This window comes from Boleophthalmus pectinirostris, unplaced genomic scaffold (assembly GCF_026225935.1).
Source record: "Boleophthalmus pectinirostris isolate CB_2022bp ecotype Guang Dong unplaced genomic scaffold, ASM2622593v1 HiC_scaffold_2, whole genome shotgun sequence".
In the NCBI taxonomy this organism is placed as follows: domain Eukaryota; kingdom Metazoa; phylum Chordata; class Actinopteri; order Gobiiformes; family Gobiidae; genus Boleophthalmus; species Boleophthalmus pectinirostris.
In genome coordinates this window covers 26,826,344-26,850,776 of record NW_026571152.1, presented here as the reverse complement: position 1 = coordinate 26,850,776, position 24,433 = coordinate 26,826,344, and the positions used below count along the sequence as shown (strand labels likewise).

At 36.8% G+C, this 24,433-nt stretch overlaps 1 protein-coding gene across 1 annotated transcript in view; it reads right to left on the bottom strand.

The window, feature by feature from the left end:
- cpne2 (copine II) overlaps window positions 1–21,824 on the bottom strand; it is a 32,766-nt gene extending 10,942 nt beyond the window's left edge. The window contains exons 1-9 of the mRNA XM_020934945.2: window positions 21,651–21,824; window positions 15,674–15,853; window positions 14,669–14,743; window positions 14,407–14,478; window positions 12,383–12,466; window positions 12,094–12,183; window positions 11,902–12,000; window positions 9,437–9,523; window positions 5,461–5,520 (exon numbers count right to left, since the gene is read on the bottom strand). Coding sequence (XP_020790604.1) covers window positions 5,461–5,520; window positions 9,437–9,523; window positions 11,902–12,000; window positions 12,094–12,183; window positions 12,383–12,466; window positions 14,407–14,478; window positions 14,669–14,743; window positions 15,674–15,853; window positions 21,651–21,824 — 921 coding nt within the window. The remainder of the gene's footprint in view (window positions 1–5,460; window positions 5,521–9,436; window positions 9,524–11,901; window positions 12,001–12,093; window positions 12,184–12,382; window positions 12,467–14,406; window positions 14,479–14,668; window positions 14,744–15,673; window positions 15,854–21,650) is intronic.
- Between the last annotated feature and the right edge of the window lie 2,609 nt (window positions 21,825–24,433).

The window sequence follows — 24,433 nt, the reverse complement described above, 5'->3', positions numbered from 1 at the left end:
CTGTTAATACTGATAATTTTGCAAGTTAACCATTAATAATAATACAGTCTTACCCTTGTAATGTTTGTCAAAGACTCTAAAAGCACTAAACTGTTGTCATTATTCACTCACTCCATGCATACATTTATGGTAAGATACTATTTTAGTGCCACCACATCAGTAATGTACCACTTTCTTACAACATACAGGCAATGTGGGTCCGAGCAGGAAATGACCACTGCTCTAATCATTGAGCCTCTAGCCATTGATGTCCAGTCACTAAAATAATATGTTTCTTTCCATAAACAATAGTATCAATTACAACTTGATTTTATGAGTGAAGATCTGTGTCAAACTTCTACCTCTCAGACAGTACGTGCTTCATGTGTGATTGCTGTCCACACACTACAGTGAACAGCTCATGTTTGAGAGGACCTGGTGCTTTTGCCTGATGGTGCTTCTGAATCACCTTTCTCATTCAGCGCTGAAAACCCAATTGTTATGTGGGGGACCAACATTCCTTTAGATCTGTTATGTCTATAATGACTTCAGTGTTTCCCATAAATGTATACTGTCTGAGACTCTGGTGGCGCAAGCGATATTTGAATCATTTTATTCAATACGATATATGGACAATAATGAGACTTTTTGGGTTTGCTGATAAAAAAAATATGGCTAAATACAGATAAAATATAGTTACTTCTATATGTTTAAGACAATACTACACGCATAAAGCATAATTTGATTTATTTTGTTCAGATTATTTTTAGACTATGGGGCCATAAATGTGAGGGCACCATAATCTTCTCTAATATAGGGAAGCACTGGACTTTCCTGAACATTTTCCTGGAGATTGTGCAATCATAGATCAGACTATTACAATAAATAAGTACCATGCACTGTGCAATGTGTAACTTTTCTGGATGGGGTTCACAACGTATTTGACTCCATGGAGATGTTAATACTTTGGTTAAAAACATTAATTCTTAAGGTGAGGATTGCCTCTCCACAAATCTAACTTGCAAGTCTATGGACATTCTTAGGTTTATGGCCATACTGTGGAACATGTGGATCAGGCAAGTTACACGGTGCACCTTTAAACTGCAGTAAGCTTGCCTTTACAGCGTTTGCCCATTATAAAGTTTTGCAAGCCTCAAGAAATGCTCATTCACCTTAAAATTGGCTACTCACACTGTTATCTTAATCTTATCACAGCACAATCAATGGCAACAAGAAAACAGCCCTGCATGTGCACCTCAGCGTCATTACGCTTCTTTGTATCCTCGATTCTCTTGTCTGTTTGTGTGCTTTGCCCGGGATTTCACCGTGGCTTTAGTCTGGCCTGAGGAGCATTCTCCCCCTGACAGCTCAACACGAGTGAAAGCACCTCTGCGCTCTGCTCGGTCAGGCCTACAGGCAGACGAGTGCTCCACATAATGACTGCGTTACCTTTTACAACAGCAAACATACACCACATATACCCAAGACATATGTGGGCGCTGTGGGGTTCAACCATGCCCTGCAAAAACATATATTCAATGCCTGAATATGTGTCAAAATACACACACACACACACATTGTACTGTCCAAATACAACTAAAAATAGACCCCACCTTTAGGGATATGGCAACAGATTTAAATCTTGCACAGTCTCGCTTTGCCATAAACCTTGATCCAACAGCTGCTGTGAAATACGGCTCTACCCGATTCTAATAGTTTAGTGAGTTTAATTTGGTCACCATGAAACTCCAGAGAAGAATGGTACTTAAATATCTAGAAAGAAAAACAACAACAAACTGATCTCATAAAAGGCACTGGTAATTATTTGATGTTCCATACAGTCTAAAAACCCAAGGCTTATGTTAATACACAGCTTGCAGGTTGAATGTGGGAATACAAAAGGTTACAGTCAGGCTGGCAACCTAGTCACCTGACCACCTAGTGCCTCCACTCAATTTCAATTCTTTCCAGCGATTAGGTCAGAAATTGTAATACCCTAGACAATTTGCAAAAACCGCGGAAGTGCGAGTCTGGGTACCAGCCAATCAGTGAAGAGCCATACATTCTGTGTTGGCAACGATTCCTCGAGGATTTAAAGCCAGAACAAAGAGAATGTTTGGCGAATTTTATCAAGGGGAAAGACGTTATTGCCCTTCTTTCTATGGGATTAATATACCAGTTAAGTAAGTAAGTAAGTAAGTAAGTAAGTCTTTATTTAATTTATATATCGCTTTTCACAGACATTTTTTTGTCCCCAAAGACGCTTTACAGAGCATTATTAACCCCGTTAGTGGCGCATTACATACATCACAATCAAATAGCAGCGATTGGTTAAATAAACAAAAGTACCTGCCTACCGTTGAGTGAACAAATCTTCAGGTCAGACGGTTTCCACAAAGTGAAACCGGCTGATGAATCAGGCTAACAAAAGGTACTCCTGGACTCCAAGTATAACTACAGACATGCAGCAGTCTGAGGATACTCAATAAAGATCGACGTATTTCATAAACATTAAAAGCCTTTCCCTATTGGTATTTTTCAGATTCAAGAATGTGATGACGTAGAACTCCCAGATAACATTGTACATTGCCATGAAATATATAAAGAATAAAATAAAATCATAAATGTTGAAGCTGATCATTTTTATCAGTGACTAGACCCAAGAACTCACTGTATTTCAACAAGAATCTGCATTTCAACTATATTCACTTTAGCTTCCCCATCTTATTAACTAATATTGGTGTATAGAATGTTATGATATCATCTGAAACCCAGCAATTCTGTCTCATTTTGATCTCCATTATGCTCAGGCAACAAAGCCCACTTTCTAAAATATACCACTGAACCATCTCCCACGCGTGTGTGCAGTGCAGCCCATACAACCTCGTGAAGCACAGGTGTCTTATTGGACAGGAAGTGCTACACAATGAGGCATGCCCAAACTCCATTACCAGGGCCTGGTGGTGAGAAGTCTGCTCACATCTGCACATTTCCTGGTGTATGGATGAGTCTAGACAGTGTACATTGATGTCGACTGCACTGACAGCGCTGTCCTTGTGCCAGTGGTCCTGAGACTGCCTATATAAGAAAGCCAGTCTATTGTTTGTGAAGCTATTATTAAGCATCGCACCCTCACACTTTCTCAGCTTCAAAAGTGTGACCACACCAGGGACACTGAGTTCCTCCAACACAAGATAAATAAATTAGAACGATTTTCCTCCTCTTATATTTATAATTTTCGTCACTTATGTTATATACCTATAAGGTGCACTATGTAACTTTTTGGTTGGGGGTCCGTCACCCGCTTGTTTCCATGGATATGTCACAGTTCTGCCTGAAATCTTCAGTATGACTTCAAAAAGATCTACCTTACATGTCTTTAATTACAGGTAGTTTCACTCTGACTGGGTCACCTCTCCACAGATCTGACCTGTAACTTGGTCTGATAGAAAGTTTTAATGCCATACTGTGAAATATTTCAGACAAAGCAATAACATCTCAACAGAGAAAAGCATTTGACAGACTCAGAAAAGCTACACAATTCACCTTTAAGTAGTCCAACAACCCTAACATACATGTAGGAGACCATTCTAGCACTTAGATATAGAGTAATAAAAGCAATTTAATTTCAGAATCTTCCACCAGTCTTGTCAAGTGTTTAAAAATGTGAGCTAGGATAATAAAATTGCCACTTCATCATGTAATAATAATACCCAATTTTCAATGTTCCAAAAAGGTTCATGTGGTCTTCTTTTCTTCAAATTACTTTTTATTTTCATCTAACAAACCAGTTGGTTACCTTGACATGTTTCAGCAACAAAGAAGTAAACAAACGGCTCTGCTAGATCAAAACAAAAAGTAATCTAATTTTTAATAATTCGCCATATTATGTAATACTCCCCACTAATTACATATTGAGGATTATGACAAAATGTGACTCAGTGGTAGAGCATACTAACCAGAAGATTTGGATAGACTTTTAATGTGCTTTGACAAGACACAGTACCCAGCCTGCGTGTGATGCTAACTGTAGGCACTGCTCTGTCTGAGGCTTTATCAGACTTTAATCTGAGCTTTATTTTACCACAATTTGACCATAAAGAACTGATTTAGCTGGAACTACAACAAGTGAGCTGATGTGCGCTCTGAAAAGTCTCTCACGCATCATACACTGAGTTTTCAGACAATGTTAACATTTTTTTTGACAGGGTGCATTGTGTTACCATGGAAACTCTTAAACATTTCAGCATAAGAGAGACAGGTAGCACACCCCCATCGTGATGCCGCTGCAAAGTATCATTAATGGAAACAGTGCCAGTAAAATAAATGTATTAATTAGCTTTCAGTTACCATGATATTTCCATCCTATTCCTGTTCACTAAAATACAACTTGTTTTCTCTGTTGATTTGTTTTGAGATAATACACTACCTGACAAAAGACTGGACACACAAACATCTCATTCAATGTGTTTTGTCCCCGTATTTTTACTACTTTCTACATTTTGTATACACACAGAAGACGTCAAATATATGAAGCAAGATATATGGCATTACATAACAAAGGAAAAATCTTAAATAACTTTTTTTATACATATTTATATTCAAATCCTCAAAGTAGTTACCCTTTGCTTTATCGATATTATATTATACATATTTGTAGCCTATATTTATTTTACACAAAAAAAGTTTTGTGTAAATGATCAATAACAAAGTGTTTTTTTCAGACAGAAATGCTGAATAAATGCATCATGAATAATCGTTCGAATAATAGTGATTTCAATATTGACCAAAATAATCATGATAATAATTTTTTCTATTGAAATGTAGAAAGTCGTAAATATAAAGACAAAAAACATTGAATGAATGAGAGGGTGTGTCCAAACTTTTGACTGGTATTCTAATTTCATGTGGACAAAAAAAGTTTAACACCCGTATTTTGTAATAATCTTCTGAATGTGTAGTAACTAAAGTTTATTACATAATGCAGAATATTAAAACAATGTAGATTTTACTATGATGAAGCAACAACTGTATTATTATATTTTTTATGTGGCTGTACACTGGTTAAATTATTTTCCACAGACGGATCTTTTGATATCGCATTAAAACAAATCAATATTCTTTACAATTTTCCTCAATACCATTTGCATATTATACCCATTTAGAGTAACACACACAAATCAGCCTAACAACAAGCTTGTATTTTCTCTATTTAAATCATCTCAATGTCCTTGAATCTTCACTTATTATATAAATACTCACAATTTATGCACAATTTTCCCAACAGTCTTTCCCACCATCTCCTTCTCGCAGTTCCATCTCCTTTATGCAAATGATCGTGAGCCAAGTCTAACCCTGGCAGATGCAAATAGAGCTGTTTCCTATCTGTTTTTAGCGGGCACAGTATGCTACAGCAACATGTATCTCATTACGGTATCAGCGCAGAGGTAGAGAAGAAAGCCATGCTAATGTCATACTCACTGTGAACATGAGCTGGCAGCCGCCCAGTATGTAATCCAGGAAGGTGTAGTCTCTTGTTATCTAAAAGCGGGCACAAAATACAGAGTTAGACACTGGTACCTTCTGCGTGTGTCCAAGTAATTTCACAACTATATTCATATCTGTATATAGTAGCGGGCATGGGACGATATTGAAATTTGGTGTAAAAATAACTGCGATTAACAATAATATCACTATAATGATTAAAGATACACTGTGTAACATTTCTACTGGAGGGTTCGCCACCTTCTTGTCTCCATGGAGATGTTACGGCCGTGCCTAGAATGTTCTACAGTATAAATTAAACCTATCTAACAAGGCAAGCAATCAGGTTACAGGCAAGACACTGCATTACAGTTCAGATCTGTGGAGAGTCACCCCTATTCACAGAAGGAATTCATGTAGTTCTGAGCAATAGAAACACCTATAATGAATAAATGGACAGATGGATATGTTTAATGTCATACCATGGAATATTCCAGGCAAAGCAATAACATCTCCACTAGGGCGGGGTATCATTAAAAGTTGTCAATACGATACATATCTCAATACACACGCTACGATACGACACACTTTTCGATACAGTGAGCTTTTGATTCGATACAATTTGATACGCTATATTTCACATCGATTCGATACAGTTCAGGCTATATCATGGCTGTGATACTAAAGGTTTACTAAGTCCACTAAGTTTGTGCGAAGTTAATATGAAAAACACCAATTTTACTCATCAAAACAGCGTAAATGTCAACACTTTTGTAGCTCTTACACAAAATAATTTAGTAAAATATACCAAAAATTACTCTTGGTTATTATATCGATATCATGGGCTGCTGAGCCCATGATATCGATACTGTATCATCAAATTAAACGGTACAGTATATCGATATTTCAATATTTTTGCACACCCCTAATCTCCACGGAGATAAGCAGAGAGCCGGAAAAGTTGTGTAGTGCACCTTTAAAGTTGCTGACTGTTTCATGGGTATGAATAATATTAATTTTAATATTATGAATTAGTTCCATATTAAAACAACTTTGTTACAACTGAAAACAACAATGATCTAGAAGAAAACAACCTGGATAAGTAGATTTTTTCTGCACATTCTGATGAAACAACGGTCATTTCCTTTGTTGGTAATAATCACGATTTCATTCACGATTATAAAATGTCACACGATCGATTATAGTTTCACCCCAGAGTTGTGTTTTGTTACATTCACACGTTTGAGTAATTCTGCATTATTAGTCTGTCTACATCAGCTCAAAATACTCCACCTTCCAGCTTGTGTTCCACCTTGTGATGTCATTTGGTGGTAGTTTTCAAGTTAACAGCTACATTTTACCTTTAATTAAGCAGAGCTTGAAATTTCCAGGGTTGTAATGATCAAGATGATTCTAGCAAAAGTGCATGGAGTTTAAAAACACAATGGAGTGCTTTCTGTACTATATTGAACTCAGCCTAAATATGCTTTTGTATTAAACATGTGTGAATGAAACAAAACACAACTCCAAGTCTGTTTTTGATGATTAAACAACATTAATAAAATAGCATCATATGGGCCCTTTTATGTCCCATCTATAGTATATACAGCAAGTCAGCATTTTATTACAGTAACACCAGCATTAGACATATCATTCCAGCAGCAGAGTCCAACTGTAATCTTATTCTTTACACAATTTCCACTCCAGTTACAATGAATGTTTAGCATGGATTCTACTGTCATTAGACTAATCCCAGCTGGCAGCACACAAATATAATTAGCACATTAAGCTGTCTCGTGCATGTGCTGCAAATGTCACTGTCCTGGTATTTCTATGTGTGTGTGGGACAGTGGAAATGACTGGCCATGATGAAAGATAGAGAAGTATCAGTTATACACACAGATGTACTCAGGGTAACTTAAAACGCTATACACTAACAGCTAAAAGGTTGGGCACGCCTTCTTTTTCATTGTATTTTTGTCTTTGCACTGTGTAACCTTCCTGGTAGGCAGTTCACCACAAGCTTGTTTCCATGGAGATATTTTAGTTTTGTCTGAAATGTTTCACAGTAAGGCATTAAACTCACCTTCGATTACAGGTTTTAGTGCTCAAAAATACTACAAAAAAACATGCATTCCTACTGAAAGCTCACCTCTCCACAGATCTGACCTCTAACTTGGCCTGTAAATTGGCCATCAGAAAGTTACACAGTGCACCTTTAAGTTTAATACTTTCTACATTTCATATACGCACAGAAGACATCAAATACATGGTACAAGATATATGGAATTATGTAGCAAAAGAAAAAAGTGAAATAACTCAACTAAATGTTGTTTTTTTTCCCCCTTTGCTTTGTGGACAGTGCTTTAAACTCCATCCCTCAGTGAACTTCATGATGAGTTCACATGAAATGGTTTTCACTTCACAGCTTTGCCATGTCAGGGTCAAGAAATGTTAAAAGTGCAAAACAGTGATAGAAGCAAATGGTGGCTATTTTTTAAATTCTAAAATCTAAAAGATGTTTTGGGTTATTTTGAGTTTATTTTTGTTTGCTACATTCCATATATGTCCTTTCTTAGTTTTGATGCTTCAGTGAGAATCTACAGTGTAAATAACCATTAAAAAAGGAAGAACCACAAATTAAAAACTGTGTGCAAACTTTCAACTGGCAGTGTATAAATAATGCACAATTTAAACATAGATACAATATTGTATTAAAAGATACAAAATTTTATTAGTAGTGCTTCTTTCTCTAATACTATAGTTTTAGTATCGATTAGAAACACTTCTGGGACAAACCAAATTTTGAAAAAGATTGTAATTTTCACCAAGCACCTATTCACGTTGAACAATTTGTCAACTTTCAAATGTGAATATAGACATAATGTTCTTTCAATCAGAAGACTGAATGGGAAAAAGACAGTCAGAGAATTGGAATCTCCATTTTTTTAACCATTCTTCTTAATCTACACGGTAAGCCTTAGATTCACTCACTACAGCCGAGTATAAGAGCTTTATTCCGAGCTACAGTTCTCTGGAGTCTCAGTGGGACTTTTCATGATTTTGTTACCCTGACGTCATAATTGTGCTATATTTGAGCACACTTGGCCATTACAAGTGCAGGGACAGGAAAAAACGACTGAATGGATCAGGGAGGTCTTGCTGGCTAATCAGAGCTCATTGAGTTTGGGAGCAAAAGAACCTCAAAATGGAATAAAACAGGGCAAGTACAATCAGTGCTGCTGGACACTTTAAAAAATCACTATGCATTTTACAACATAATAGAAGGGGCCCTGAATAGTTCAAAGTTTGCCTTAACCTTGATGGTTACAGGCGCACAATGTAACTTTTTAGTGGAGGACCCGTCACCAACTTCCCTCCTCAATTGAATATTCCACAGTATGGCATTAAATGTATACCTCTCTATTATGTCAGGTGTGGTTTGATCTGAAGGCATTTTATTGGACGCACTAATACAATACTGGTATCAAATATAGACAACAATACTGAAAAATTTGCTGGATCAGATTTCAGCTTCCAAATATCAGATCAGCTAATATTTTGGTTGGACAAATTGATGTAATAAGACCATTTACTTGCTGTTGTTGCCCAGAAAGTCTCATAATGTTTGAACTTTTATTCATACAAAGCTGTTTAGAAGTTACTTGAGAGATAAAGAACACATTTTGGTCAGTTTTGCTTTCTTTTATTTTTGGAATTAAATACAATTTCCAGCCTCTGCACTGTTATTGGTTGATATCAGGTATTGATAGCTATAGTAGAATTTAAATCAGTATCGGAACTGAAAAAGCTGTAATTCAACAATGCAAGATTTATATGTTTAATGGCATACTGTGTTACAATCCAGGAAAAGCAATAACAAATCCATGGAGACCAGCAGAAAAGTGACATGATGCAGTTTTAACTTTTAACTCTATCCTTCAGTGTGTAATAGTTAAAGGTTTGCGCTCACCTTGCACGACTTGACAATAATAATCCCAGAATTTTTATAGCTTTTCTTCTTCTTCTGTTTCTTGGGGTTGATGCAGTCAAACTCCACCTGTAGACAGCAAAGAAAACACATGTTCGGGCATGGGTGAAATGAGATATAACTGAGATGGTGCGATTGCTCAAGTCTTACAATAAGTTCAGTGTGATAGTATTACATCTACTGCAGTCACTAGCAACATATTAAGTTAAGTTATGACATTAAAAAAGGGGAGGGATACTTAAATGTCATAGTTGATGAGGCCACGTTAAAATATTTTATAAATGGTTGGTTTAATATATGCATAACACAAAACTTTGAAAATTTGAAAAAAAAAAAAAAAGTTTAAGATTCCATATTATGCAAAATTTACTCATGTGAGCCTTAAGTCATGTTTGTGTCCTCAGAAACACGTGTTGTGTTTTGTTTTGTTTTATTCACAAGTTTGAGTCTGTCTACATATCCAAAGCACGAAAAGCTCTGTTCCACTGTGTAAAAAAAATCCAGGTGTACGGATTTCAAAAACGCAGTGGAGTACTTCCTGTGTTACCACATGACATCACAGGGTGGAACAGAGAGTTTTCTGTTTGAGAGAAGAACTCAGCCTAAATTTGTAGGATATGTGTGTTAAACGTGTGTGAATGAAACAAAACACAATTCGAGGTATGCTGATGAGGAAACAACATTATAACATAAATCAGAAAATTTGTAATATCGGCCCTTTAAGTTTTAAAAATAATGTGTGTTCTGTCTGTGAGCAAAATTACTGTGCATATGTGGGATTCAAGATGATAAAAGGCATGTGTTTATATACAGTGAGTTGTTATAATTTAATTATTATAACAATTATTATCATTTTGATCATGTTAATATGAAAATTACTTGTTTTTATACTTATGCAGTTACACATTATAGTGCAACGATGCCCAAAGCAGCTCTCATTAAAGTGCATGGAAAAGCAGTAGGACACACATTTATTAATTTTGATCATGTAAATGTGAAGACTTTTTTTATATTAATACTTATACTTATTATACAATTAGACATAGTGCAATGATGCCCAAAGCAGCTATGCATTAAGATGTATGGAAAAGCAGTGGGGTACACCTTACACAGTAACAGTGGTGATCAAAGCCAGGCGGAGCACGCTGACAGGTAGCTCAAAACATCTTGTAGAGTTACGCAGCTCAGCTAAAGACCTCCCTAATACACCTCCCATGTTCTGATCCTCTTCTCCGCACTCTCTCCATCCCCCTCTTATGCCCCTCTACGGCTTACTCGCCTGTTTTTCACCAACATCATTAGCACACATGAAGAGACACTGTGCAGGAACAAGGCGGATTTGGCATAAATTCAGTTTCAGGAATGAATCATGTATGCACAGATGCACACTCAAACACAAAGTTACTTCTAAATGAGGGGGACTGATACGCCTTTACCCGAGCAGAAAAGGCCAGAGCAAACAGCGAGAAACCTATTGGGTGTTTATTAATTACCCAACATGACCCAGGAAGTCTTCTGTGGTTACATTGTATTAAAAAGGCTGTTATGCAAATATACCCATGATTATTCCAGTTTCAGTGTTGACACAGGGAATGGGGGGGTTTGGACTGCAAATTAATGTTGCGTGAACGGAGGATATTCTTTTAATTTGTACTAAAATAGAACTTTGGAGCCTCAGACACTAACAAATTTACACTGGCAATTACTTGAGTGACTGATGGATCTGATGATACAGGCAGGCAAGAGGCTGCTATGAATAAAGGGCTCATATTATGTCATTTTCTTTTTTTAATTTATGTTATAATGTTGTTTCCTCAACACAAACATACCAGGAATTGTGTTTTGTTTCATTCACACGACACACACAAATCATGCTTATTTAGGAGGAGTTCTTCTCTCACATAAAACACTGTTCCACCTTGTGATGTCATGTGGCAATAAAGGAAGTACTCCACTGTGTTTTTAAACTTCAGTGGAATCATTTGGATAATTTCAGCCCTGGAATTGCCAATCTCTACTGAACTAAAGGTAGCAATTATCTTGAAAACTACTGCTTCATAACATCACAAGGTGGAACTGAGCATCTTGAGCTTTGGAAATCGACACACAAGAGTAAATTTTGCGTAATATAGGACTGTTAGTTTTTCCAATATACATTACATTACATATATATTACATTCTTAACTGTTAATTATACAGATGTTTTTGGAAGTTGGGGCGCACCACTTTTTTTTGTAAATGAATAAATTGTGTTTTCTGCCCATAGACTATATTATAAAAGCAGCATTTTGCACTGTTTGCATCCACCTGTAAAAACTGTAAAACATTTTATCAGATGCAAACCTGGAATAAAGAGCCTGATGAATTACTACAATATGTTTAGAGTCGAGAAAATGATTTCTGTTGGAACATTAAAATCTACTGGTTCAAATGAATCGGACTTGTACCTCCACTCCATTCTGGGCTTCACTCATCTTGGCAACAGTCGTCTGAAACTCTCCTATAAAGTCATGTCCTCCGTCGTTATCGTAGTCGTAACACAAAACCTGTCACACACACACACACACACAGAAACACAAGAAACATTAGCCCCTTTTTCCTTTCATGTCAAAGAACTCCATTTTCAATATTACGCTTACCTTTATGTTTCTGTGCACATCCCCGTTGCACAGAGAGATAAGAGGCACAGTGAAGGACTTCCACGAGGGGTCTAAAGTGTTCTTTATTACCTAAATTACACACAAATTGGCACCTCTGAGAACAGGTAAACAGTGTGTAGCGCAGTAACCTCACCAGTATCCCAAGATGCACCTGTAAATCACCTTGAGCGCTGCCAACAGGAGTGGCCATTGTGTTTAAGGAGCAGTTTGGTTGACAATGACAGCTCATGGTCGACAGTAATGACAGTTATCAGGATGCATGACTCACCTCTGTCCTGTGCACCAGCATCCACTTGCCGTCTTCGCCCTGCTTTTGAAACTCCAGGTACGGGTCTGACTTGCCAAAGAAATCCTGCAAAAGTAACAGTGAGGGGATGAATGTATGGACAGTATAGGTTTAGGTTAATTTATTTGGCATTTGTAGTTAAAAACACATTGGAAAAGCATGTGCAAAATGCTCAAAATGCACCATGAGACATTAAAGGTGCACTGTGTAACTTTCTGGTGGTCTGGCAAATTCTTTTCTCCGCTGAGATGTCATTGCTTTGGATGGAATGTTCCACAGTATGGTATTAAACCTTTCTGTCTTCTTGGAGACCAAATCAGACCAAGTTACAGGTCAGATCTGTGGAGAGGCAACCCCACTCACAAGTCAGAATGCCTTTTTGTTAGGTATTTTTGAGCTATAAAATACACCCCCAACCAAAAAGTTACATAGGGCACATTTAAAACAAACATAAACATATTGTTATGATTAACAGCAGAGGTGGGACCAAGTAGTTGTTTTGCAAGTCTCAGTCTTTGACCTCAAGTCAGAGTCAAGTCCCAAGGCAAATGCAGGCAAGTCCAAGTCGAGTCTCAAGTCATTGGCCCATAAGTCCAAGTCAAGTCCAAGTCGTCTGCTTTGAGCTTCAAGTCAATTCAAGTCTTTAAACCAAAATACCAAATGTGTCTTAGATTTTTGCAATTTATATGAATTTTAAAGTAAATTGTACTTTTAAAAAAACATAGTATATTTATATATGAGCATTTATAAGAGTTGTAGAATGTAAATGTTTATTTTTAAATGTTTTGACAAGATCTTAGTGTGACTATAGTGGGTCAGAATAGAAAGAATTCAGATTTAAAAGTGTTTCTCAAGTCTTCTCAAGTCACTGACCTTCAAGTCCAAGTCGACTCACAAGTCTTAGTCCATTTTATCAAGTCAAGTCTCAAGTCCTAAAAATAGTGTCCCAAGTCTGAATCGAGTCCAAGTCACAACTTGCAAGTCCCACCACTTATTAACAGTATATGAGAATTACTATTTTGAAATAGATATTCAAATAGAAAAATCCACAAATGTTCTTTATCCTGATTTGTTTGGGACTGGCTCCAAAAATGAGCTGTATTAATCTTATGGCATCAACAACAATCATATCTTTGTGGTTGAATAATTGCACCACTTTTTGTTTTATAAAGTCAGAATTGCATCTTGTGGTACTGATAGCGAAGAACTTTGAGCCAGTTTTTGTTTCATGTGGATAGGCCCAGTAATTAGAGAGACATTAAACATAAAGAGGGCAACAGATCCGCAATCTGTCAGTAAAATTACTATATCGACTTATCATTCAATATATGAAAGCTGATACAATATGTTTTGGGGCTCAATATTTATCGTGTGTGTAATTTCTTTGCAAAAATGGGAAGATTTCAGATGTTTCTGTTGTAATACAGTAAGATTTGAGCTGTGGGGTGTTGAAAAAGTAATTTATACAGCTAATTACTGATTCATTCTTTTATCTGTACAAGTTCAGGCCTTATTGTTATTGTATCAGTGGCATAAAGTAGTTTCAATATTATCTTTTATCGTAGTATATCTCTGTAGCAGTAAATCGGACTTCAAAATTTAAAATTCAACAGCATTTTCCACTTTTACCTGGCTTGACTGATTGGCAAATTTGACCTGTCCTCCAGCTCATTTTTAAATGCCATCAAAAAATCATTTTATCTCGTAGGGACGTAGGGAAAGAACACATTATTCGAATATTGTTATTATTATAGTGAGATAGACACACAATGACTTTCAACCTTTCATTTCTATTTTCTCCATAGATCTGTAACTTCCACTGGAGTTTGACCAAAAATAAATGAATCCTACACAGAGTTGATTTCCAGTTATTTTTCATACACCTCCTTGCCTATTGGTAGGCAGCACAGGTGAAAAGTGTGATCACATGTACTGTATCTGTGCTGTGTGTGGGCAGGTATGTGTGTGTTCATGTGCAGAAGTGTATGTAGGGTCTAAATGCCTACCTTCTTATCCAGTTTTCGCCCACTCAGGGTTAAAGTGATGATTCTGTTGTCAGACAGCTCCTGAGCTGTTATCTAAAATAACATTATTGCACAACATTAGCAGCAACAAAAACAGTGGCATCTACAGGCAATGGCAAGAGCATCAGGAGCAGCAGTGACAGACAGCGCGGTAAGGCCATCATCACACATATCAACGTACCACCAACCACCTAGTGTGATGTTACAACAGCTGTTAAAATACAATGCTGTGAATTAAGCTCACCGTAATAGACCCTTTGCCAGCTGGTTTCCCATTGGCCAAGATTAGTGGTCTGTGTAGCTTCTTATTTGACACAATCTGGAGGACAACAAAAGCTTTAATTATTTAAATGTGGGCACTGAGGGGTGATCAGTGTAAATAATACTAAAACAAACCACTGCTAGTTTGCAAATTGAAAATGACTGTGATGATGCGATGGACTTTAACAACATGGTGTAACAAGGTGGAACTGATCATTATTCTGCTCAGGAGGGTGAAACATGTGTAACATTACTGAAACATGCATGACTGAAACATCACCTTAACCATTACTGAGCATCCAAAGGGCAAAACCAAGGCAAAACCTGCAAGTAGCTGGTAATTGTGACAAAGACTTGGGGCCCGAATGCAATATTAATAATTTCCTTTCCAGTCAAATGTTAAAGTGTAACATTAGATAGAGACAGACCAATATTTGGACTTTTTAGTGTATCCGTTATCGGTCTTAAAACTTCAGCACAGCACTTTTTTTTTGGTCGATTTTTGTTGACAAAAAATGCACACAAAGCTCTATTTTAACACTTTCATATGAAGAAATTACAACTAAATGTGATACATTGTTGTCTCAAAGGTTTATTGTAAAAAGGGCTGTGGGTGAGTTTGTAGTAAATTTAAATGACATAATTTGAGAAAAATAATCAAAATCGGCCATAGCAAAAGGAGAAATTCAATTTGTCAATTGGACGAAAGTTTATTTGGTCGAATACATTTCTCAGCTCATCCAATTCGGCCATATACAGTATACTGACCCAAAAATGTCAGCAGAGCTTATCGGCCATCAGACACTCTGGATTCTAAAAAATAAGTATCGTATCATAGCCATGAAAAAACTATATAGGTTGAGAGATTATGTTTTAGATTATGTTCTTCCTGAGCAGTTAATTTTATAAACTTTAATTGTGATATTATAGACATTAGACTTATACTGTGTTTGAACTGTGTTTGAACTGTATGTGAACGGTGCCGTACCACTCCTAGATTGCAGATAAACTCCCCAAGGAAGTCATGCTCGTAGAGCTGTGTGGCGCACTTGTCTTCATCAAACATGGCAAAGCGCAGTTTCTGGATTTCCTCAAAGTGATAGTCCACCTGGAACTTCTTTCCAAACACTGGGTTCAGGTTGTTCACAGCTGTTTCAGTTCGGCCGAGCTGCAAACCAAAACATATTGGTGCAAATGTGAGACAGAAGAAGGCCCTAGAGTTACACAAGCAAAATAACAAATTAAATAAAAAAACAAACAAAAAAACTGAATTTAGTTCACCCAAAGTAATATTATCAGAAAACTCTTTAGAGAATACAACTGTTTCACCCTGATTTTAAAATTATCAATGGCAAATGCTATGGCCATAAAACATTTAAATGTGATGTATTTCATTGCATATATAACTGTAAGGAGGCCCTGCTTGGATATACTACATATGATAATGTTCATTTATCCAGCCAGTCTGCAGACAGAGCCGTGCGTGGGTGTGAGAGCAGTGAGAGCAAAACACAGGACTGTAATTAGCTTTAAAACTTCTGCACACAGTTGTAAGTCTGATGGAGCTGCAACATTAAGTGCAATTAAATCAAAACTCCAATTTGCAAGTAGCAAATTGATACATTTCTATAGAAGTTACAATACATTATTCTCTGCTGAGATCAAAATATTCCATCTTCACGGAGTCTCATTATGTGAAAAATTAGTAGTTTGAACTTCTTTAAAAGTGGTCTGAATTGCAAGTATTTCTCAAATTAGTGGTTATATTTCACTTTTTCTCAAATGCTAAGGCCCCAGGACACGTGAAAAAAGTGCTCTATTAAATGAATCTTGAGTTTAAAACAGAAATCACAAATCTCATTGAATTTTTGTCCATAAAATCACTATTAGATGTTTCCAAAATGTCATTTTAATGACTAATCCCTCTTGCTGTGTGTGACTAAGCCTCATCCACAGCCTGGTTTACTTAGCCAAGACCTGGTCAGTGTAAATCCAGCTTCTAAACTTGTTTTGGATAGCCATCAAAACTGAAAATACTGACCCAAAAAACTAAATTCATTATTTTTACATTTGTTGTATATTCTTATTTCAGCTCTGTGGTTTGTGCTCTGTGATTTTGTTATTTAAGTTGAAACAACAGAACTTGCTGACCATTACAGATATTTACTTTTACTCTGTTTCTCTGCTACCACCCAAATGAGTTTGACCATTTCTAACTTAAGAAACACATCCTACAAGTTCACACATTTGTGCTACATCAGAGTCTTCAGCGAGGCAGAGATTAGCTTCAGGATTTGGAACTTGCAAGAAAAAGAGAATCAAAGGATTTAGAAAATGGCCTGATTAGTCACTATGCCACGTCATTTGCATAGTTGAGACCCACTCCTGGTAAGCTGCCACGGCTGTGGTCTCCTCCTGGACCTGCGACCGTCCATCACTCTCACAGGGTTTTTTACCTCCTTCTTTGTATCATTTTCACACCTCGTACAGCCTCTTCTCGTGTGCACTATTTCTCCTTATGGAGCCAGCTGCTGCTCACACCTCCATCTCACAACACAAAGATAGACAGAGTGACAAAAGAGATCAGGAAGCATGTGTCTGGGGTCATAAGGACAGAACAATACTGCTGAGGAGATGTTCGTCCTCAGATGTATCTTGTACTTAAGCCTGAACTTGAAGCCTTCCCTTGTTAAAGGTGCTGCATTATTTCTTCAGTTTTTCTTCAGATAATCCTAAAGTAACCATTTCAATGCTCGGGACCAGCGCTAAGAGAACGAGCTGGAAAGGCTCTGATGCAAGAAGTAAACTTCTAATCTTAAAAAGACGGGAAAAAACAGAGGAGCTTGGTGAAACTGACACAAACTGCAAACTGCGTGTGAGATTATTTACGAAAATAAAAGGTTTCATGTCTTGCATCTCCTCCTCCGTCCTTCCCTCACTCTCGCAGCACTAAGCTTTTGTTTCCCCTCCCGTTGCCATAGAAACCATGTGCAGTTTAACATTGAAGGCCCGTGCCCTTCTGACCGTCAGCGCTCCCAACCCGAGGCACTCGCCTACACACACAGACACAGCGCACAGCCTGCCCTGTGGACCTGCAGCAGCCTACACCAACCTCAGCTTCGGCTACAATAGCAGTTTTCCTTTTCCTGTGCTGTTCTCAAAAAAGAAACTATTACATCAAATTATAACGAAACTGCACAACCCAATCCATGTAATTCATGGATTCATTTAAAAGTTTCATATCTTTGCAGGTAGGGCTCTTGCTTGACCGGCCACATTCTGTTTGAATCCAGAAGTGAAAATCCTCCGTCCAAACTTGAGACAATCCAACCACAGCTGCTTATTTGTATAAAGTGTCTCTCAAATGCCTAAAACATCTCTACAAAATTCTCACAACATTCAGAACAAAATATATAACTTCTTTTATCTGAAATAAGTAATAGTTTGGTGCTTTGATTGATGATTCTGAGAAAAAACCGCAAGGTTTCCCAGTTCTTTATGTTGTTTTTCCCCTTTACGTGAATGCCGCCAAGTTTGTTTTTGACGCTAGCGGACCACGCTTCTCTCTGATCAGTTAATCCGCTTGTCAATCACACCCTCTGAAATCAGGGAGACGGGATACAGCTCCACATCCACTAGTCTTTTTAAAATTTTGTCAAAGTGTGTGGTTCTGGCTAGTCAGGTAAGTAGGGTTGGGTGATATGGCCAAAAAATGAATCACGTTTTCTTTCCTCATGTTGATCAGTCTGGACTTTTGATTTTATTTTTACCTATCAAAAACAAAATAAAAATGGCTTTGAGTGTTAATTTCATGAATGTAAACTGAGAGAGGACTGGCTTTTGACTTCTCGATTAAAAAGACCATAGCATCATTGACAATTAAAAATGATGATTAAAATCTGATTAATTTCTTAGCCTTATTTGCAGGTTAAAACAACATAAGTTGATGATCAGATTTTAGCATCCACAAGCTTGATAGATACTTTGCAGTCCTTGTAAAAGCAGGAGCGCCTCTTGCATTGAGGTGGGACTGTTTCCGTGATCTGAGTGGCGTCCTTGTTGTGGAAGTAAGACGAGAGGAGAGGCTGTGAGCGCCAGAGGAGAGCAAGAGGGTACACAAAATCACATCAGTGAGTCATTTACCGTTGTCACTTGATTGCACCTTTTCTCTCACTGAGCATATCGAGAAACAAACCTTGCAAATATTCAGCTCGTTTAAGTATTTTGTATTTTAATTTTAATCCAATCGGGTTAATTTTCAAGTATATTGTGGCTCTATAGCTCTATTGATACTTTGCAGCTGAAGTTATCAACATTCTGTGGGGGTGTGACGCTAACTGAAAGCACTGCTCTGTCTGAAACTCTGTTACTCAAATTAGCCTTTAATCTGAGCATTATTTTAACACAATCTGATAGGGGTGTAACAATATCCAAGTCTCAGGATACAATAATGTCAAGGTATAAACCTCATGGTACGATATTTATTGCGATATCGCGGGAAAGCTCACAATGTGGTGGGGAGGCTCACGATTAGGGATGTAACAATATCCAATCATACAACAATACTTAAGACTTAATCCAAAAAGTAAGACATAAAAGTAGGGCTGGGTATCATGAAGAAGTTGCAATTTGATACATACCTCGATACGTAGGCCATGATACGATACATATCTCGATACAGCGCGCTTTCGATTTGATACAATATATTTCAAATTGATTCGATACGGTTCTATAAAATATAAAGGCTGTGATTCCAAAAGTCTATTAAACCACTTTTTGTACAAAGTTCATATGAAACACAAACATTTTATTCATCAAAACAGTGAAAATGACGAATGTGTCCCATAAACAAGTTTCTTTTCACTAAACAAGCAACAAAACTGTGGCGATGTAACAAAATAATTTAGTAAAATATATCAAAAAAGACTCTTGGCGATATATCGATACAGCAGCCCACGCCCCATATACTGTATCATCACATTAAACGATACGATATATTGATATTTTGATATTTTTGCACAGCCCTCCTTAAAAGTGCTTAGAACTGTTATTTCTTCTTGCAGTCCACACTGAGATGTAGCAAAGGATCATGGTCTATGCAGTTCCCGCTGTCTTTTTTTAGCTATTACTGGACCTCAACTCTTAATTTAAGCAAAGAGACATGTAATGTATATTTGATATTTCAGTTATTGTTACGTCCCTACAATCTAACCAGAAATGACTGACTCAGCTGGAATTACAACAGGTGAGAAGATTTGTGTTTTTAAACAAATCTATCACACATAAAATTACAGCCACAAGCTAGGTAGCATTAGCCAACAGTTTTTCATTTATTCGCTCTCACCTTTTTGCAGAACATCAAACACCTAAACAGGAACATTAACGCCCGTACAACTCTTTCGTGCTGCATAAATTGTCATCATAATTATACCTCTTTGCAAGAAGTCTTTAAAGAAAACCTATCATGCTTTTTGAGGGGTCTTTAGTATTAAATTATAGAATGTATAGATCATTATTTTACATTTTGTTCACTGTGAAACACAATATTGCTCTAAAATAATAGAATGAGGTTCACTGCTTTCCTGATCAAAACTGCACCATCTCATTGTATTTCATCATTCCAAACTCATAAAATCTAAATATCAGGAGGTGTCACCTGCATGAATCTAAGGAACTAGAAAGTTAAAGTCATACTTCAGAACACTCTCAATAAATACATTTATGACATACTATGGAAGATTATAACAACAGTTCCATGGATCAAGAAGGAGGCTAAATAAGGCTAAATAAGAGTCAGGTTGGTGGAGATGCAAGCCCACTGAAAAGGGTGTATGTTTTTGTGTTTTTCAGTGCAATAAATACTATACAATATTTTTTTTTTGGCTAAAATGTTACATACTATGGTTTTATTGACCTGCAGTTTGAATTTTTTGGGTGGTAATAGGGGGCAGGCCAAAGCCAACTTTTCTGAGCACTTCAACCTCACATGCAAGCCAATGCCAACACTCAAACATTTATGAATTGATCAAAATATACCTTTAGAGTGATCTTATACTGAGGGAACACAATTATAACACAGTAAAAGGTCTTAAGAGTTGATTTTCTTAATATGTCCCTTTAATGAAGTAATAAGCAGCACATTATGACTCTCTCAACTGTTATGCCAACTTACTGAGCCCAGCATGCACAGGCTTATGCCAGATGGTCAAGACTTCATGTGTTTGGATCCGATTCAAAACAGACACCACATTCAAAGTAAAAACTACAAATAAAATATTGCCATTGGGAATATAAACCTTGAATCCCACCATATATATTTTCAGTCTTCAAAACCTACAAACCCTGTACCATTGTCTGATAACCTGCTCTGTAGGAAGACACATGCTGATAAAAAAAAAAAAAAAAAAAAAAAAAAAAAAAACATTATCAAACTGTTCTGCTTGACTCTCCACCATCTTGGATCCATTTTAGACAAAGCTAGTCTACCCTTTTGCTTTAACCATTTCTAGCACTGCAAAAAGCAATATCTAGATAACTTAAAATGACTTTTATTAAGAACATGGTATTAAACTCAACTATCTCCATGGAAACAAGCAAGATAATGGTCAGATCTGTGCAGATGATCTGTGCTGACTGTAGGTGTGCTGTTCTTTGAGCAATAAAAACACCCATAATTGAATGGGTGGTAGATAGATAAGTTTAATATTACACTGTAAAACATTTCAGACAAAGTAATGCCATTTAGACAAGCAGGTGGCTAACCCTCTACTTGAAAAGTTAAACAATGCACCTTTAAGTGCAGCAAGACGTATTTTCATATTTTAGGCACAAAAAGTCTGGTTTCATTGGTTGATAATTTTACTTGTCAAGTGAAATTTACTCACATCATGATAAAAAAAAATTAAATAATATTAACTTGACTAGATTTTAGTTTTTGCAGTGTGGTATTTCAGTGGCAGTCTTACCTCCACCCAGTTCCCATCCACCTCATGGAACAGAACGCAGAAGGGGTCCGATTTGGAGGCTACATCTCGGTCCAAAAGGCTGGTGGCGGTGACAGACATTTCCACCCGTGTGACACAGTGCTGAGGGCCCACACGGGTCTGACCGTCAGTGGTGGAGCCCAGAGTGTAGGCCATGATTTTCACACTGAACAGTCCTAAGAGAAAACATACAACAATTACTATAATACATATAAACCAGGGGTGTTCAAAGAGGGCCACATATTGAAACCTACTTTAATCAGAGGAAAACAGACTGCTGGTCACTACAGTGGATCATTCAGATGGATGTATTTAAAATCTTGGAACATTAATATAATGCACACAATACAATGTGATGTTATTTTGCATTTGCTCATAGTTTGGACACCTGTGATATAAACTGATATATTGATATTTGCACTTTTTAGCGAATCAGCAATTGGCCTTAAATCTTCAGCACAGGTCAATATTTAGTTTTGACTAACCTGCCACCTAAAGAGTACACACAAAGGTTTATTTGAACACTTGAGATGAGATGACTGTTCAAAGCGTGATTACACTGCTCTGTTTAAGGTTTGTGGTAAAAAAGGCACTGTAAGTGAGTTTGTCATAAATAAAAAATGGCATAAATTGGCAAAAAATGTCAAAATCGGTCTACATATCAGCCCAAAAATATCTGTAAAAATATATTCAGTTTCTCCATATTCTAAATCAGAATTGGCCATGAAAAAACCCATACTGGTCAATTTCTAACTAAAAAGCTATTAAAAGAAATCATTTGTTACATCGATCTGCTAACACGCACACATGTTTAAACATGACTTCTTGGTAAAACTGAAAAAAATAATAAAAAATAGTCACATATTGAGTCAGTGTTGAGATAATTATAACAGAGCACCCATAAAATTAAAAAGACAGTTTAATTTCAAATTAATAGGATGTAATATTTTTTATGATTACACTTTTGGGATTGTTTGGAGAAATAATAAGAATAATAATTGCAGCTCTGGTAAAAATTTTATAATTGCAAAACCCTCCTGTAGACCTCATGAAATCACCACAGTAAAACATCAGCTTAGAAAGTACTGGTTGTGTTGTTTGAGAAACAAGTACTCATCCACATTCACATTTAAGTCACTTATAATGACAATGAATTTTAACGTTGATTAATGTCCAGACAGGCCTGTCACGATAACAAATTTAACAAATTACAATATATTGCTAAAAAAAATATGAACTATAAATGACAATACTGAAAATACAAAATATAAACATTATTTTATATATCTACAATATTGTTAAAACACCATGAGCTGCAATAGATAAATAACAGAATGAAACATTATAGCACTTAGTTTGCAACTGTAATGATTCAGAGAAGTTACCTTTTAAGGCTCAAATCTTATTATATAGACTAACAATACTATCAGCACTAAAAATACTAAATTGATGTAGTAATTATCATGACAGGCCTAGGTTCAGTGATACTCAAAACCACCAACAAACCACTGTGTGAGACTGTGGTTTTCAAACCATATATCTGGTACATACTGTAACTGTCTGTATATAAAATGATCCCTGAGGACTCAAGGACAAACAAGCAGTGTTAGTAAAAGAGGTTTGCAGTTGAAGCTGTGTTAAAGGATGCTGACTGTTGCTAAGATACTAATGTGTCATAACCAGCGCATACTCCTCCCAATCTGCCCCGTGATGTCACACTGTAGGGCTCAAAACACTAAGATGTTTTCATTCACTCACCCATTCATTCACAGAGTCATCCATCAGCCAGGCTCTCCATTTTAATGTATCCACTCATAGGGGCTTTAACAATAACAAACCCATAAGCCTCAGATAAAGAAAATCTCACTAATTCTGCTCAGATTCACTTTTTCACACCATCATTATCAATGCACTGGAGGAAATAGTAGTCATTTTTGTGATTTAGGATGAATAAAGACATTACATATCAGACTTATTAAGGCTGGACATTTAGGGGCTGTTTGTTTATTTAGACGTTTCCATAAAACACACTGAGTCCAGCTGATTCACATGACCGATTTGAATACGCACGTACACTCCAGGTTTGTCACACCTGTCACCTCTCTGCAGGGTTCACCACCTGACGCACGGGTTAGTTAACTGTGACTGATGGACGATCAGAGTAACATGCAGCTGTCTGTCCCCTTGTAACAGCAGACTTTTAACACAGTCATTAAGTCTAATTAATTACATGTCCTGCCTGTCATATTCATCCCAAATAGAGCATAAACAATAATTTAGTGGATAGTCGAGTCAAATATAGGGTGGGAATTGGGGAGTTTATAAATTTTGTGATGCTGTATTTAGTCAATAACAGTTTTTGTTCTAACAATATAGAATCATAAAGGCTTTATTTTTCATTCTACAAATACAAATCAACTTACCTTAGGGTACTTGTAGTTCCAAAATCAACAGAAAAACACAATAGGTGCATGTATTGTATGTCGTCAAGTATTCAATATGATTCATCAAAAAGGTATACTCACCTCTCTAAATAAACGACGAACAACTTCTGCTTTAGTAGATTTCTTTTTTAAAACTTTTGTGAGCACTGGCCAAAGAAACAATCCGAGAAATTATTTTTTGTACGAGATCGAAAAAATACAATTTGTTTCTGCCATTTTATCCACAATAACCTGGCAAACGCAACAGTGTGTGGCTGTAAATCATCCCCGGTGATGGAACTCTTCCCTGTGCGCACCGCGGCTGTTGGATCATGCGTAAAG